The 18458-nt window shown below is 37.7% G+C and overlaps 1 protein-coding gene across 1 annotated transcript in view; it reads right to left on the bottom strand.

Moving 5' to 3' along the window:
* magixb (MAGI family member, X-linked b) overlaps positions 1 to 18458 on the bottom strand; it is a gene marked incomplete at its 5' end in the record, with an annotated part of 128246 nt that overhangs the window by 96108 nt on the left and 13680 nt on the right. Inside the window, one exon of the mRNA XM_079826257.1 lies at positions 4973 to 5262. Coding sequence (XP_079682383.1) covers positions 4973 to 5262 — 290 coding nt within the window. The remainder of the gene's footprint in view (positions 1 to 4972; positions 5263 to 18458) is intronic.

Here is an 18458-nt window from a genome sequence, read left to right on the forward strand (position 1 = left end):
ATGGATGAAATAAGCTCACACAATTATATTTGAACATGAAAGGAGACGACAGAAAAACATACAGAGAGCAGCAGCTTTCTGTTTTCGACTTCCTCTAGAAGTGCTCGAAATAGGACAAGCTCAAAACGTTTTAGACCCTGTTTTAGGGCTGTAACGATTTGACCAAAAATAAAAACCTTGATTAATTGAAAATTTTACCTCGATTATGATTAATGAACGATTATTTTCGTTTTTTTGTTTTTTGCTTTCCATTTTTTGCCCTCATAAGGTTTTTGAGTAAGTTCCTGATATGTTTTTTACTGTAAATATTTTCTACTATTAATTTTTTTTTTTTTTCTAATGAAAAAGTGCATTTCTTTGTGATTTTAAAATACTTGAAGGAAACGGTTCACTTTCAGCAGTTATTGTCTATGGGGCAGATTTCTGTTTGTTGTACATCAGATACAGATAAATTAACACATAGGCCTACATTACATTTATGTGAATGCATTAATGAGAGAGTGATTGTGTGTGTGAATTACTCATACTGTCTCTATTCATTATGAAGCTGTGCTTTGTACTTACTTCAAAGGTATTCAAATATATGCCTATACAGTTGAGTTTCTAAGCTACTTTAGTGACTTTACTTTAGTCACAGGACAGTGTTGACACTTTGTTTCTGCGCTGTTCTCTGCGCGCGATCTTCACGTGATGTGCGAGCTTCTGTCTGAGTGTTCGTTTGTCACAATATATCAGGCATTAGTTCAACATAATACACATCTGATGGTCTAAAATCGCTTTAATGTTCAAACTGGCAGGCCTCAAAACACATACAAATGACAAGCTTTGTGAGGACGCAGGTGAAAGAGGTCTGCCTTCAGGGCGTGCGCGCACACGTTGTCAGAGACGCGACACGGCTCGGCTCTCTGTGTCACAGAAAAAAGATGAGCCCTGAACGGATAAGTTTTCCGTATTGTTGTTTTTTTTAAATAGCATTTACTTGACAAACTTTATGAGGACGAAAGTGAAAGCAATCTGGCTTCGGGGCTTGCGTGCACTGTCTGTGTGTGTGTGTGTGTGTGTGTGTGTGTGTGTGTGGCAGCGCGTAGGCTATAAGAACGGCAAATAACTTATAAACTGTGTAAAACATGCAGGTACTATAGTGATTCTGGGCATCTATAAACAAAGATAACTGCTCCTGCATCTCTCTGTGTGCCTGCTAACTGCACTTGATGTGACTGATGGAGCGGAGTCACGTGACTAAAACCGAAATAACCGACATGGGAAAAATACGTCGGTTTGAGGTTCTGAATTTCGGTTTCGATTAGTTTTTGATTAATCGTCCAGCCCTACCCTGTTTACACCTGTGTTTAGTGTCCTCCACTTGTGATCCGATCGACCATAACGCATCTTAAAGGGTTAGTTCACCCAAAAAATTACCACTTTCAAGGTCCAGAAGCGTAGTAAAGACATCGTTAAAATAGTCCATAGACTCCAGTGGTTCAAACTTAAAGTTATGATTGAAGCAATGAGAATACTTTTTGTGTGCAAAAAAATGAACAAAAATAATTTATTCAACAATATCTTCTTCTCCATGTCAGTCTGCTATGCTGTTCACATAGTAAACACAGTGCAGCGCTTCCAAGTTCTACATCAGAATGGTGTCTCAATAATTTCAAGTGTAAATAGGGACAAAGAATACTGTATGAAGCACACATAATTCTTTCAAAAACCACTCAGAACACCTTAGCAAACATATAGCAATGATCTGATAGTAACCATTCATAAAACCCGAGAAACACCATAGCAACTTCCAAAAACAGCAAACACATTTCAGTGTGCCAAACACTCTTAATACCACAGCAACCACATAACAATTATTTAATAACCACCCAGAACACCCAGCAACTACATAGCAACAGTAAACAGTTAACCCAGTGGCGTCACTTCACCAAAAGCCAAAGTATGGCAGGCTATGATGACATCTTCCAATCTTACGCCCTCGACTTGACAGTCCCACTTTCAAGTATTTTAGACAACTTTTTCCAGCACTTCAAAGCTCAAAAGTCTGGAGTTTCGCGAACACTTGAAAAAAACTTTTATTTTAATAGACACTGAATTACCACTATAACCAACAGAATAGAGATCAATCACTATTATAACATTTATAGAAAAAAAATGTTTGCTTTCCTGTAGTTAAAACAGTAGAGCGTGGTGCTAGCAACACCAAGGTCATGGGTTCGATTCCCAGGGAAAGCAAGAACTGACCAAATGTAAAATGTGTATCTTGAATGCAATGCAAGTCGCTTTGGATAAAAGCGTCTGCCAAATGCGTAAATGTAAAAATCTAATTTTTTTCTATTTTTGTATGTAGGAAAAGTCATGTCTCACGAAAAGCGACAGATTGCGAATTAAATTAGACAGGGAGTAAAGAGCGTTTCGTAATAACTGAAGTTGTCAGTCAGTTCGGCGCAAACTTGTGATATCATCCATTTTAATGAATCTGTCAAAACTGCAAAATAAATATTTTATTTACATTGTGTTTCCGCTATGTTTATAATAATGAGAGGATTTGTGTGCATGCAGGAACTTAGTAAACTTGCGCTAAATATAAATTAATTCAGCGTTTTGAGAGATACTGAGCGGATTCTCACTACCGGTAACTTAAACACTTTTAATTTGTCATAATTTTCAACTGAAATCCCTGTGATTGGCTACAATACTCAACATTGCAAAATCATTTTGAAAATATTGGCAGCGCTGTTGAACTCACTTTATAATAATATAACTACCAGATCCTTGTTACTTTTCTCTTTTTTTTTACACAATACAATTTTATATGTTACATGTAGCAATATAACTGTTAATCCTGCAATAAAAATATATTACTTGCATTGATCTGACGGGGAGCCAAGGTATGGCAGCCGCCATACCCTGCCATACCCAATTGACACCCCTGAGTTAACCACTCAGAACATCTCAGAAACTGCACAGCAATCATCTAGCAACCATCCAGAACACCATAGCAACGCCCTAGCAACTAACAAAAATAATGTAGCAACCACATAGCAAAGCCACCACTCAGAACACCTCAACGACCATATAACAATGATCTGGAAACCAGCCAGAAGTTCAGAACACATCACACATCATGGTGGCCAATTTTGCACAAGCAAGCGTCACTCAAATGTTCTTCTTTAAATATAACATTTTGTATAATAATTGATCATCCAGTAGCAATTCAGTAAATTGCAGAAGTGCAAAATCAACATTAAACAATGGAAATGAAACAGGTCTAAATGAAAAAATGAATCCTCAGGCGTTCACTATGATCAATGCCACTGTTTGGAAGACAGAGCTGCTTTTATAAAGACTTGGATGTATTTCAGCAGGGACATATTGATCTTTTTTTAAAATAGATGTGCCAGAATTAGCACAAAGCTCCTCTTCTCTGTGGCCACTGTGTTATATAGGATACAAAGTCAGATCAAAAGATGATATTAATAGCATAACAGGATGCATAATCCTGCATTTCTAGGTATATGAGAGATATTCTAATCAGCTAATGCAACAGTGAATTATAACCTCACTGACAAAGCTCAGTTGAATTCTCTGCAGTTAGTAGTTGGAGGTGTTTGAGGTGTGAGAACAGCAGAAGAGAGTGTGGGGGGGGGGGGTGCAGCAGATTCCGTTTGATCATCTAATAGAGGACAGAGGACGAGGAAGTCATGGTCAGGTGTGACATACAGTTTGAAAAAAAAAATCATCCATGCCATGACACCATGTGATCAATTTCAGCGCCCCCAAAGGGTGACATACAACCCATGTGACATAAATACCACCATCCTGCAACTAGGGACCAAACTCTATATAGAGTTGACAAAGATGGATTTACTCTGCTTCAGAAAACAGGTTTTTTTTCCTGCTGTGGGAGTATGTCATACTGTTATGACATTAAGAACAGTTGATATAATGGTCAAAATGTCATAAATACTTGATTAATATTTTACTTGAAATACATCAATTTACACTATCGTTGATAACTTTGTGGTCAGTAAGATTTTTTTTATGTTTTTGAAAGTAACCTTATGCTGTTGACATTGCTGTTGAAAACTAAAAAATATTGAAAAGAATGTCTGTTAATTGAAATAAAACAATTAAAACTACTAAAATAGCTAAAGCTAAAACTGAAATATTTTTTATTAAGCTATATTTAAAAACAACTAATAAAAATGACTAAAGCACAGAACAAGATTACTAAAACCTAAACTACAATTAAACTGAAAATATAAAAGTTAATTCAAAGTATTCATAAATATTATTATATTATGTGAATTATACTAAAATAACAGTCAAAAAAATACAGTAAAAGTACAGCTACAATTACAACTGTTTTTTTTTTTTAATGTATTTTAAAACGTCATTTAAAATGTGTATTCCAGTGATGGCAAAGCTTAATATTCGGGAGCAATTATACCAGTCTTTCGGTGTCACATGACTCTTCAGAAATCATTTGAATATGCTGATTTGCTGCTCAAAAAACTATTTTATTACTATGTTGAATTATTATTAATGTTGAAAAAAGTTGTGCTGCTTAATATGAATAGAAAGAATAGAACAGCATTTATTTGAAATAGAAATGTTTTGTAACATTATAAACATCTTTACCATCACTTTGGATCAACCGAATGTGGAGAATAAAAGTATTAATTTCATAATTTCCTTCTGTTGAATGGTAGTGCATTTGTAAATGAGAAACAGTGAACAAATGCACACTACTAGGGTGTTGTGGGTGGTTGCCAGGGTGTTGCTATGCTGTTGCTGAGTGGTTGCTAGGGTGCTTGCTATGTTATTCTGAGTGGTTTGTAAGTGTTATTATCCCAAATTGTGAGCTGTAGCAGTAGTGATGCTTGCAATAACAAGAACCACAAACAATTAAATGATATAGCCATGTTCAAACTAGTTATGTGAGAATGTAAAGTTCTAACATTACCTGGAGACACTGATTTGATGCGGATTGGATGGGGGCAGGAGTTTAGGAGCCCACGCACATCTCCTAAAGTCAGGCCCAAAGCAGGAGTCCCCCCGATTTCTATGATGATATCGCCAACTGTGATCCCTCCCCCTGGTGCAGCCGTGACGAATGGGAACTCTCCATAATCGGCCCCGCCTCCGATGGCAATTCCCAACTCTCCAGAGCCGCCCACCAGCGGTATGAAAGTCTCCTGCACTTTGGAGCGCCAGTGCAGCTTCTTTCCTGCAACCTTAGACATGGCCAACGAACTGACAGAGAAAAACAGAAAGAGAGAGAGGATATAGACAGAGATTAAATTCATGTCAGTAGGGACTAAACATAGAAAATCTAATGCTAAACATTCAGCGTTTGGACACATCTATGTAAGTCTGTCATACGGTTATCAAAAGACTACAGGATCACAGAATATTCATTTTTGCATGAACCATTTCTTTAAATCTAGGGCTAAGATGGAGTAGAAAGATCAGGGAGGGCGGGAGGTCAATATGTGCCCTAAACAACAAGGAGTATGCCCTCATTTCTATGTGTTCTGTAAGGAGCCTCCAGACAAATCAACAGATGCCGTCTCAGTGGGAGGCACAATGAACACTACATAAACCTGCTTCATCAAAACAGGTGGAGGAGCTCTTCAAGGCAAACATGATATTTGAAGCAACCCCTCAACAAAACACCAATAGTTGCCCCAAATAACATTTCAGCACTTACATGCTTAAAAATGTAATTGTATTAAGCCGGGTACACTGTGCGATTTTGGCCACGATATGGCCGTCTGAGAAAAATTTTGCAAATCCTAAAAGATTCCTCTGATCCTAGGCTAAAATCTGACATCTTTGATCGTTAGTTTGACATGTTCACCAACAGCCGATTAATGACCGTTGCGATTAACTTTTGCCTCAGACGAAATTCTGGCAGTGTCAGAAGATTTGGTGCACAATCCTGCAGTGTGAATTATCTTTGTTTTTCAAGACAAACTATGACCAAAATGAGCGCTTGAGATTTCTTTGTAACAATCCCGTGTGAAATGCAGCTCTCGTCACAGAATGCGTCATTGATTGATGATATAAAACTCCGGACAAGTTTTCTTGCGTGCGTCCGTTTTTTTGTGCGGCTTGACTATCGTACAGTCTGACATTAATGACAACTTAGATCTTACAGTGTGACATGGCTTACAGCGGGGATATTCCTACAGTCTGACAAGGAACAAGGACTATTATAAATCGCACAGTGTGCACCCGGCTTTAGACAAAGAATCATCAAAGCAAGTGATATATTTGAAAGAAAGATAGCACAATCACATTTACCAAGCAAAACATTTGTTTGGTTTAAAATTTTAAAACCAGAGATTTGCAAATAGCTAAATAGCAATAGATGCAAATAGACCCACTTGTTGGCAGAGGCTATTTACACTAACTCCACCCACTAACGTATGGTTGGGCTTGACAAAATTACGGAAGATTGTCAATAATAGCAATAGCAGAAGGTTTTGAAAGCAAATCGACCAGAGTTCAAATACATCTTTTGCCGAACTCGCTCTACTCCCTTTTTTCATCAAATACCAGATCAGAAAGGCATTTATTTTCAATAAAAAATGAAAAAAGTATATAAGTGTCTAACGTGTGTTAGTAATAAAGTGTTTTTCGGTTAGGGGTAGGTGTAGAGAGGGCTTTATTGTCCCAATAAGGTGACATCCATCCACTTAATAATTGTAGTAAATATAATAATTTACACTCTGTTATTATTGCATACTGTTTAATGTACAGCAACATTAAGGTGTAAATAGTAATAAATATAAATAGCATCTAACTACTATTTATTTACACTTATTGCAACTGACTGACTCACTGATTCATAACGCTTCGAAGCTTCATGAGGCCGTGTTTTGAAATCGTCATCACTATATAAGTCGTTATTTAGGGGTTTTTTTGCGCACAAAAGCTATTCTCGCCGATTTATAAAGTTATTGTAGAACCACTGTAGTGAGATGGACTTTGTAACGACGTCTTTAGTACCTTTTAAGGGTCTTGAGAGTGAACCGTGCATTGTGCCAATGGAGGCCTTTCAGAGCCATCAGATTTCAACTAAAATATCTTCATTTGTGTTCCGAAGATGAACGGAGGTCTGACGGGTGTCGAACGACATGAGGGTAAGTAATTAATGACAGAATTTTCATTTTTGGGTGAACTAACTCTTTAATGTAAATAGCCAATTTATTCTTTAAAACTGATGACAATTTAACACATTTTATGACAATTATATGATAAGAATGTATGAGAAATTGCTTGTTAATTTGCTAATTTGTAAGTCCCATTAGATAAAAGCATTCGTTAAATGAATAAACATAAATGTAAAGAGGACCGATTCAACTTTAAAGTGTCTCTGAACCGGAGGCGCAGACTGTTTGTGTGCGTTTCTGCGGTGCGCGTGAAACTCACGTGAAACGATTCTTCATTCGCCTCTTCTGAAAGCATATTTACACTGTCTGAATCATTCCCTATCCCCTATATAGTGCACTATGTGCCATTCACCATGTAGAAAAGAGTAAACGTGTGAACAACTGACCGATTTCAGCCGCAGCTTCAGCGTCTATTTAGGGGGCGGGACACTTCACATTCCAGAGAGCATTTGATTGGACAGAAGATGTGATGAGAGGCTGAAGTCCGTGGTGATGTCATAAAAATCTGTGATCCATTTTAGCTGAAGTGAGAGACTGTAAGTTTTGAATGCTTAAATCTCCTAAATGCGAATTTTGTCACACAGTTTTGGAACACACCAGCTTATTCATAACCTTAAGGCTAACATATTCATACTAAAAGCTAAAAAAATTAAATTTTGATTTCAGGGGGCTATTAAGATAAGGGGCGTGATGTTCAGAAACACAATTGAAGTGGTTGACTAATCACAACACACTGCAACATCGACTGGCCGCTAGGGAGAGGCTCCAAAAGGGAGCAGAATCTCATTGAGCCTCATCATGCCCCACTTTACAGCAGAAAAAAACATGTTTACAGCCTGGTATAAATTGTGATTTTGGTCTATGTATCTAATTTTGCCCTTCATGACAACTGTGAGGGGGGTGAATTTTTTTTATAACTCATTCGTTTACATTATATAAAGCCTTAAAGTTCTGCATAATTAAGGGCGTGGCCACATGAGTGACAGGTGGATTGCCGTTTGTCTGCTGTCTGTTAGTCATCACGTCACCTCAGCTCCAGCCACGTCCCGCCTCTTTGCCCAGACGTGCTGCCAAGATGGCAACAGCCAGCTCGACCCTACTTTACGCTTCAAACCTGTTCTTCAGAATCCTATGGGTGACATCACGGACACTACGTCCATATTTTTTTACAGTCTATGAACTAAACAGAGCATTACTAACAGATATGTGAAAATGTGTTTTTGAACATTCAAGCATGAAAAACCTGTAGACCCCAAAGAAAAAGAAATCAAAGATGTGTAAAGGGGCATAATATGGCCTCTTTACGACCAAAAAAATTATTAAACACATTGTGGATTTAAAATATTTCCATAGTTAAACCACACGTGTAAGCTTGAAGAGGACAGACTTCATACATTTACAAAATATCACCTTGACAACAGTTGACTAAAAGTCCTTGCAAATGTTACGTTACTTCTAAGAAAAGCTCTATCAGCATTTGTTTGCAGATGCCACTTGATTTGATTTTGTATTATCTAATGCAATAAAATGAATACATTTTAAGCGTGGCTTAAGTGCCCAAATACTATTTCGGGCCCCTCTATAGTGTTTTTATCCAACAAAATCCTCTAGAACTGTCCAACTGGGACCAGGTGCTCTGTAATATTAGGCTGCATATACAAAATTGATATTGCATAACGTAGACACAAAGCTTACTGAAATGATGATTTACTGCTGTGTTATATATAATGATGCAACTGTGTATATTCTTTATGTAGACATTTAATTCTAGTGTAGCATATATTACATTTTTCATGCAATGATTAAAATTAAAAAAAGTAAATTAAAATTAGTTATATTTGTATTATACATTACTCAATTATACATTACTATAGCTTTTTGGACATGGAAAATACATGCTTTTAAGACATAGCAAGGTAATACCATGCACCTTCGAAGCACCTTGCATAAGCCTACCATGTAAATATATTATATATTTCATATATATAGTCCAATTATAGGCCCCAAAACAAATAAATGTCAAATGTGTTCTACAATAAATAAATCAATACCAAATCAAACGGGGGGAATTTTTTTTCCACTCAATTCTCACTTGGCAACATTTATCAAATTCAAAGGAGTTTCAGCTTTCTTTAGTAAAATTAGAATGAACATATCATCTGATGTAAAGGTGACAGACCATAATTTAAAAAGACTACAATTTTTAAATCTCAGAGCTTTAACATGCAGAGATGCCCCACTAAGTGACAGTTGGCCAGGCTCGCGCGAGGGGCAGGTGCAGTCTGAGCGAGAGCGCCTTGAGACATGACAGTATTGGAGCAGCGCTGTCATTCCCTCGCCGGCCCCATCCAATCTCTTACTCTGAAGCGACTTTAAAGCGGCAGAGATGTGTAGATGTCCGGCGAGAAACAGATAGGGGAAAGAGAGAGATAATCAGAGAGGGAGATCAAGACAGGACAGATGGCGAGGGAGCATGAGGGGCTGACAGAATGAAGGAATGAACGTGAGAGGAGGGCAAGGAGCCGGATCACGGAGGAAAACGCAGAGGTAGGTTAGTTAGAGGACTGATGCCAGATACAGCAGGAGATAGCGGGAGACAAGAGGGGATAAGGATTAGATAAGATGGGGGAAAATATGTTTGTGACAGCCAAAGGGGATAAAGCAGATCAAGCGGTCAGAGTGGAAAAAAAGAGCAAGAATACTGCCTTAAATATTTGCAATGGAAACCATCATTTTTGCCAAAATACCAAAGCTACTACAGTAATTGCCACTCTACTAATTTCATCAAGATTGTTTGTATATTTGTATATTATAGCTCATAGGGTATTTTGAACAAACCCTTAAAATGTTTAGTATTACACATCAGTATCATTGGTGCTATTTGTGAAAGTATTAGAGAGATGGTTAATAAAAAATTCCCAAAAACCAAGCAACCATCTAAAAACCATCCAAAAGACACTACCAACCAACTAGCAATGCTGTAGCAACCAAGTAACCATCAAGCAACCTCCCAGCAACCATCTAGCTACCATCCATAAGACCCTAGCAACCACCTAGCATTGCTTTAACAATCAAATACCCACACAGAACACTAGCAACTAATAAACCACACAGAAATGTCCTAGAAACCAAGCAACCATCTAGAAGCCCCTTATAACACCCTAGCAACACTGTATTAACCAAGCAACCATTTTGATACCATCCAGAGGACCCTATAGCAACAACCTAGCAATGCTTTAGCAACCAAATACCCACACAGAACACTCTAGCAATCACCTAGCAAAACCCTAGCAACTAATAAACCAAACAGAAATGTCCTAGAAACCTCTCTTATAACAACCTAACAACACAGTAGCAACCAAGTAACTAGGGCTGAACCCGACTGAAGATAGTTCTAGTCGACTAATCGCACATTTATATTAATGTAATTACTTAAAAGTCAGTCACCGACTGTATGAATTCGGCACTTTCAGTAGAAATGTTTTCTTTGTCCAGACAACTAATAATATTTTGGCCAATTAAACCTCTTCTTGTTGACTAACATTTAGTTAGGGGGCAGCCTTTCAAGTAAACATCTAGCAACCACCCCGAAATGCCATAGAAATCAAGCAACCATCTACCCACCATCTAGAAGATCCTAGCAACCACCAGGAATGCAACCATTTACAAAACAACCCAAAAACCATAGCAACCATTTAACAGCACCCCAGCAACCACCCAAAACACCCTAGCAACCAACTATACTAGCATCACATGTTTTAAATAGGCCAACATCACTTGCATTGTTTTCAAAACATGTAAAAATCTTATGATATTACAGTAGTAAAAATGACTGCAGTATTCTATCTTTTTTACCCCTGGTAAAAAAAAAAAACTCTAGGCTAGTTTATGATGATCTTAGCTGGTTTAAACTGTTCTCACGGCCTGGCCTTGCTGTATTCAGCTGGTTTAGCTTGTCTCCCATTCTTGTTTCTATGGCTAAAAATATATATTTTCCCTCATGGTCTTTTAAGACTATTCAGAATTTAGTATATAAAATGCATAAAACCCTAAAAAATGCACCCTGTGAACAAAAAGAGCATCTTTGCACCGTTTCTACAATCATACAGCATGATTCAAAGCAAGACAGCACATGAGTTAGCTTCCAGCACTATCTTACACTTTCCTCTTAATTGTCTCTCTTATGTTATTACCACCGTGGGGTCTGAGAAAGATCAATACACCCTAATTGGTGATCGATACAATCCTAACCAGGGGTCAGATGGAGGAGCAGTCAACCTGACTGCGGCACAGTAGTATCCACAGTTACGGCGTCCACACGTCCCCTCAGGCTGTCCTGCCCACCAGGCTTAATGAGGCTAATTAAACAGCACGAGGAGCATCTGAGGAGACATGACTAATTGTTTCCAGTTGAGCAATTGGCCGATTGGTCATTTATCCAGCCCCACCCCCTGGAGATCCAGCAGCTGATAGGAGGAGTCTTTTTTTTAACAGCTACGGAGACAGAGATAAACTGAGCCAGGCTCCATGCAGGCTGCCATTGGCACAGGAAGAGGAGTCGTGGATATGACCTTGGAGCAGGAGAGCTCAGGTGTCCATGGATAGAGGGGCCAAGTATCTATGTTGTACACAAAAATACATTCCCTTACAGTGAATAAATACCTTTAGAAAACATGTTGTAAAAATTAGAAGTGAAAACTGAAATTAAGACAGTAGAACCTTTTGAAAGGACTGTTTTTCAGTCACTCAGCCTCATTTTCATGTGTGGAAATGGATGTAGAATTAAATATATCATCAATGAGTAGAGATGAGTGATTTGTTATGTGAGCTGAAAGGCGTATATATTGCAGTGTCATGCATGGATATAGATCTTTAAAAAAATAATTATTACAGAAATAATATACTTTACAAAATATATTTAAGTGCAAACTTAATGCATGTTATTTAATATTAAATGAAAATGAATTATAGTAAATTTATGCAAATTACTTCTATTGTCTAAATATGGTTAAAATGTGTCAACATTTGATTATTAAAATATAATGGTTTAAAATACACTTTAAAGTAAACCCTAAACTTGGCATTACTACAAAGTTCACCTTTTAAAAGTATACTTACCGGTAAGTATGTTAAGAAAAAGCCATTAAAGGCACAATATGTAAGATTTTTGGATTAAAATATCCACAAACCACTAGAACAATGTTATATATTTTGTTGACTTATATAACATTTGCATTATCCCAAATGTTTCCAAGAATGTTTAAATCCAGAGAAACAAGCAATTTTAACCAGGACACGGACCGTGTCCGTGCGTCACCTATCAATGACATCATACCTGCGTTACCCTCGATTTTTGGATAAATTCATCAACAGAAAACTAATGATTGTTATATAGATTAACACAGTTAGTCATATTGTTTAAATCTTGTTTTCTTGATTTACTTTGAGTACCATGTTTTACCATGCCTAATATCGATCTAGCTCACTGCAGTGTGCAACTTACAAAGTGTCTCATAGTAGCTGCTGAGTGAACACACAGAGTAGCATTATAGCATAACTTTCAACACACTGAAATGTATCTATTATGATTTAAAAAACGCTGCGTTACCACACATGCACATGACTGGATAAAGCGGAGGGGCTCGTCTGCGGCATAATAAAATCTCTGCGAAATTAAGGCGTCCACAAGCTACGGCTTTATTATGAATAAGCGACCTCTAGCGGCGAAAAAATTACATATTGTGGATTTAAGATATACTTTCTTTAAGTACACTTAAGTTTACTTTTATTTCATTAATATTATATGATCTGCAAGTACAGTTTTTTTATATGTTTAAGAGTTGACGTACACTACAAGCGCAAATTTTTGGACAGACAGACAGACAGACAGACAGACAGACAGACAGACAGACAGACAGACAGACAGACAGACAGACAGACAGACAGACAGACAGACAGACAGACAGACAGACAGACAGACAGACAGACAGACAGACAGACAGACAGACAGACAGACAGACAGACAGACAGACAGACAGACAGACAGATAGATAGATAGATAGATAGATAGATAGATAGATAGATAGATAGATAGATAGATAGATAGATAGATAGATAGATAGATAGATAGATAGATAGATAGATAGATAGATAGATAGATAGATAGATAGATAGATAGATAGATAGATAGATAGATCACAACCAAATGCTGTCCATTTACTTGTAGCAAGATCAAGCAAATATATTCCTAGTTACACACTCAAATGTCTAGAGGTGTCTTTGTGTTAGACAAACTGTCAAGTCTGGTTGGTTTGAGACGGCTCATGCTGTCAGGCACACACACACACACACACAGTGCTGGTTCTGGTTATACAGCTACACATCTTCACGCTCTAGACTGTCAACCTTGCTCAGCGGCATAAGTTGCATCTATATTCAAAGGTTGAAACTGCGTAAGATGAAAACCCTCCTTGTCATACAAATAAAAAGCTCTAAGGGGCACAAAATACATTTGATGCATACATGTGTACATTTATTTTCAATTAATTCTGATTATTGGTCATTAGTGAAACAGGCAAATTTACTTGCTGTCCCCAAATGTTACAATTACAAACAACACCATTCTAATGTTTTTAGCTTTGCTCCATATTTTCTATGTAGCAGATATTCTGGTTTAGAAAAGCTGTTTTATTACATTAATTTCAACCGGCTGTAGTCTGAACTAGAAACGTGGGTGGCTCTATGAAGATACTGCATATTTTACATGTAGTGTTGAAAATGCTGACCCTTAAGGTCAGTAAAGAGCTGAGCGCCCCATATCCGTTTTCGCATCCACCCCTCTGTTCTGCTAGGATGGCTCACCGGTGAAATTCTATATAGTCCCGGAGCAAAACAATCTGTCACATCTACCGCCATTGTTGTTTTCTCTCTAAATATATCTGTTTCCTCATAAGACCTATTTTTGGATTAGTCTTTATTCCAGGAACACCCATGGCATCTCATTCATGAGAACATGAATAACTAATGCTATAGGCTATACATTGTGTGTGCCAATGAAACTAGTATAGAGTCATGTGGTCGGCCGCTGTGTGTCTGCTCGTGGTCAGAATGTGGAATAATGGATGTTCATCTCTGTATTCATTATCTTAGTCGACCTTACCCTGGGCCGCTGACTTTTCAGAGACTGCTGAATTCATTATCACTGTCACATTGTAGGTGTTCAAAGAAAAGCATTCTCAGAATGCAGACGTTTCTGGAACAATAGGAAAGCATTAAACTTTTAAAGTCCACATGAAACATAAGTTGTGATACTCTCCCCCCCCCCCCCCCCCCCTATAGTGATGTATGTATCTGTGTGAGACTTTATGTGAGAATTTCAGAAATAGATTGTGTTTTACTATTGCTGTGATCTCATGTGAGCGACAAAATGTCCCGCCCTCGCGTCACTAAACAGAGAATCAGAGAAGAGATGTCTCACAAGAGGAAGAGGAAGCTTGAGGAAGCTTGTTTGTCCCAAGAAATGTTCTAACAATTTCGAGTTTACTTCAAAAATGTCAGAATTGCAAGAAAAATATATTAAAACATATTTCTCGCAATTTTAATATGTAATTTCTCAATTATGACTTTCTCACAATTTTAAGGTATACACTCGCAATTGCAGGTTATAAAGTCCAAATTGCGAAAGAAATATAAACTCACAATTCTGAATTGCGAGAGAATTTTTTTTACTAAAATGAACTAACAAAGCACAAAACATTTGTTACAGTATTTATTAATCTTTGTTAATGTTAGTTAACTAATAGGGGTGTGACGGTACATGTATTTGTCCTGAACCATCACAGTATGGATGTCACGGTTTGGTGCATACAGTCAGGCGACGAATACAGTCAGTCACAGTCGATCCACACTCCAATCCAGAAGGGGGCGCAATGCTGTTAACAGCATGTAACAGCGCGCACGAGACATCTAGCCTTTATTATGGATATCTATGTATGCACCAACCCAAAAACAAGAGTTCAAATGGCACGTAAGAGCTTGCTAGTAGCCTAAGTTTCGAATAATTTTTGAGACGCTCTCCACAAGCTTCACAGAACGGAAACCGGGACGACAGAAAGCAGCACCCTGTTAGCTTTCTTCATTTTACAAAAGTCAAATGTTTTGTTTTTATAGTGAGTGTACACCATAGACTGTAAACAAGATTCACTATCTTTCATTCAAGTGACGCCACCAAAGTCTGAATATGGTGCTGACATCTTGCACTGATTTGGGACCTGTGTCTGCGCAGTAGTGACCTCAGGACCTGAGTCTGCGCAGTAGAGAGCAGGAATTAGAGCCGCGATATCAAAACCTGCGCACACTCCCGCAGTATCTGTTTGTACAGTTTATTGCAGAACAACTCATTATGTTAGTGTGAAATAAACAGTTACGGACAACTTGAATCTCCTCCCGAAAATCCCGAAAAAAGTCAGTTGGTACCTTAATGACTACTTTGCTCAGAGAAGCTGTCAATCATGACGTCACACCCCCGTTTTTATAGCATCAAATACCTAACTAAAACCAAACTTATTTTAAAAAACGAACACTTGAACTACCTCAAGTGTTCTTAGGTAGTTAAAAACTACCTAAAATGACAGAAATCATCTTTGGGATGAAATTATTTGAAGTGTAATTGAATTGCTTAGTTTGTCTCATGGAACATTAGAATACATGGAGGGGGTCGGGGTTTATGAGCTATACTGGGACCAACCACCTGGGGGCGATCGAGGCGCTGGCTTCAGTTTTCAGGACGTGTGCGGCACACTTGGTCAAATAAAAATAGCCTCACTTTATATTAGGTGGCCTTAAGTACTATGTACTTACATAAAAAAATAAGTACAATGTACTTACTGTGTTCAAATTGTATTGCAAAACACCTTATGCTGATATTGAGGTGGGATACGGGTAGAGTTAGGGACAGGTGTGGGTGGGGGTATGGGTAAGTTTAAGGGTAGGGTTAGGTGTAAGGGAAGTGTCAACTGTGTAATTACAAATGTAACTACAGAAATTAATTACAGACGTAATTACATGCAGGTATTTTTAAAAATGTAAGTAAAATGTAAAAGCATGTATGTACACAATAAGTGCATTGTATCAAATTATTAATTAAAATGTTAGTACATAGTAGTTAAGGCCACCTAATATAAAGTAGACCCTTTACAGTTTCTGTCTTACTCTTTTCTGTATGACCATAAATGAGTATTTTAAGTTGTTTCCATTGTTATAATGAGAAAATCATTTGCATTGTGCCCAAATTGTGTCATGGAAGTCCCACTACTACAGTCTAGTGATGAAATATGCATGTCCTGAAAATGGAAAGCCTTAATTAATCAAACCAATAAGTTAGAAAACAGAAGTTGCATTTCTCTGTGCATCATTGGTCAATCTATCAATTAAAGTAACAAATCAATAATTCCTTAAGCAATCAGGAATCTGGGGGGCCATGTAAACGTACTGAACTCGTATCAAACCGTGACCCCAAAACTAAGGTACGTACCAGACCGTGACTTTTGTGTACCGTTACACCCTTATTAACTAATGTTAACTAATGAAACCTTATTGTTACCTCTTTTTTATTCTGTTGTGGAAACAAGCTTCCATAGATTTGATTTTGTGGTGACTATAGAACTGTAGAAAGGTAAGACTGGGTTAGATGGAAACAGCAAGCCATTTCAAAGCACTTTCATTATTATGAACACCCAAAGGACAGAGGGAGATAAAAAATAAAGATGAGTAACTTCTTTTGGCCAGTGAAGATAAACAGGGGCTCCAGGCTTGTGACACTAATTAGAAGGTGACTACAGCAATAAAGGGATTTATCTGTTCAGACGCCGCTCAGAGAAAAAAACCTGAGATAAAATAGCAAAGATTCATAACATTTAATGATAATGTAATTAGAAAAATTGAGGCTTTTTTGTGCATAATTCAAAGTATATTTACAAGATCAAAGTAACACTGCAATGAAACTGCATTGAAATCTGTCAAAAATGGAAATGATTGATGAACATGAATTGTATAATAATAATAATACATTTTATTTGTAATGCACCATTCTCATACTCAAAGCATGATTACCATATCCAGTAAAAATTATATTTTAGTAGGACAATACTGTCACGGGTTGTGTGTATCTTAATCCACATGAAGAGAAGCGTGACGCAGAATAAATGAATAACAAAGACTTGATCAACGCAAAGCGTGATGGCATACACAACTTAACTTCAGCAAGAGACCATGAACAGAAGAGAAGTCAGGGCTTAAAGTCCCCATGAAATCAAAATGTAAGTTTTTTTACTTTTAGTATGAATATACTAGTCTTACTGTTATCTACAGGCTAGTGTGCTCCAAAACAATGACACAATCGCATTTAGAAGATATAAGCATCTCACTTCCACCAATATTTTGGATCAATGATTTTGATGACATCTCTCTGCACTTCAGCTTCTCATCAGATAATCTGTCCAATCAATGCTCTCTAGAATCTGAAGCGTCCTGCCCTGAAATAGACGCTGAAACTGCGGCTGAAATCGGTCAGTTGTTCACACGTTTACTATTTTCTCCTTTCAAGTCCAGTCAGTGAACCAAAGACTCAAAAACGCAGTTTGAAATCGACGGTGTTCCATCACAAACTACCTTGTAACCAAACACGTCAACATGCGGCTGGGCTTTAGCATATCAGTAACTAAGACCTCTCTGAAGCAGGGGAGTCTCAAGAGAAGCCAGGTTATCCCAGTCTATTTTTCTGTTGATATGAAAAATCAGGTACATTTAGAGATTTATAGCGGGTGAATTATGCATATGATGTATATTACAATGTTATGATGAACTATATGCTTTCTCCATTGAAGTTCTGAGTTGTTCAAAGCGTTTCTAAGGATGCTGCTTTTTAGAAGGCAGCTGTATGACTCTGAGATTGCGAACGGGAACATGGTTTGTGTGACATTAACAACACATTATTAGCTGTATGATAACAGTCAAGCAAATGGCTAAACATATTATTTACCATTATGTGTCCGACATTAGAAAAAGTGATACCATTGTGCAGCGTTTACTACCTTGATTAAAGTTGGGTGAGTGGATCTCTGAGCTGGTGTGACTGAGTGGAGGCGGGGCTATCCTGATGCTTCCTAGCTTTATAATGGCAGTGAACGGGCGCCATGAGTTTGAAGCTTAAAAAAGTGCATCCATTCATCATAAACATACTCCACGCGGCTCCGGGGGGTTAATAAAGGCCTT

The sequence above is a fragment of the Gobio gobio genome, assembly GCF_949357685.1.
Source record: "Gobio gobio genome assembly, chromosome: 10".
Taxonomy (NCBI): Eukaryota; Metazoa; Chordata; class Actinopteri; order Cypriniformes; family Gobionidae; genus Gobio; species Gobio gobio.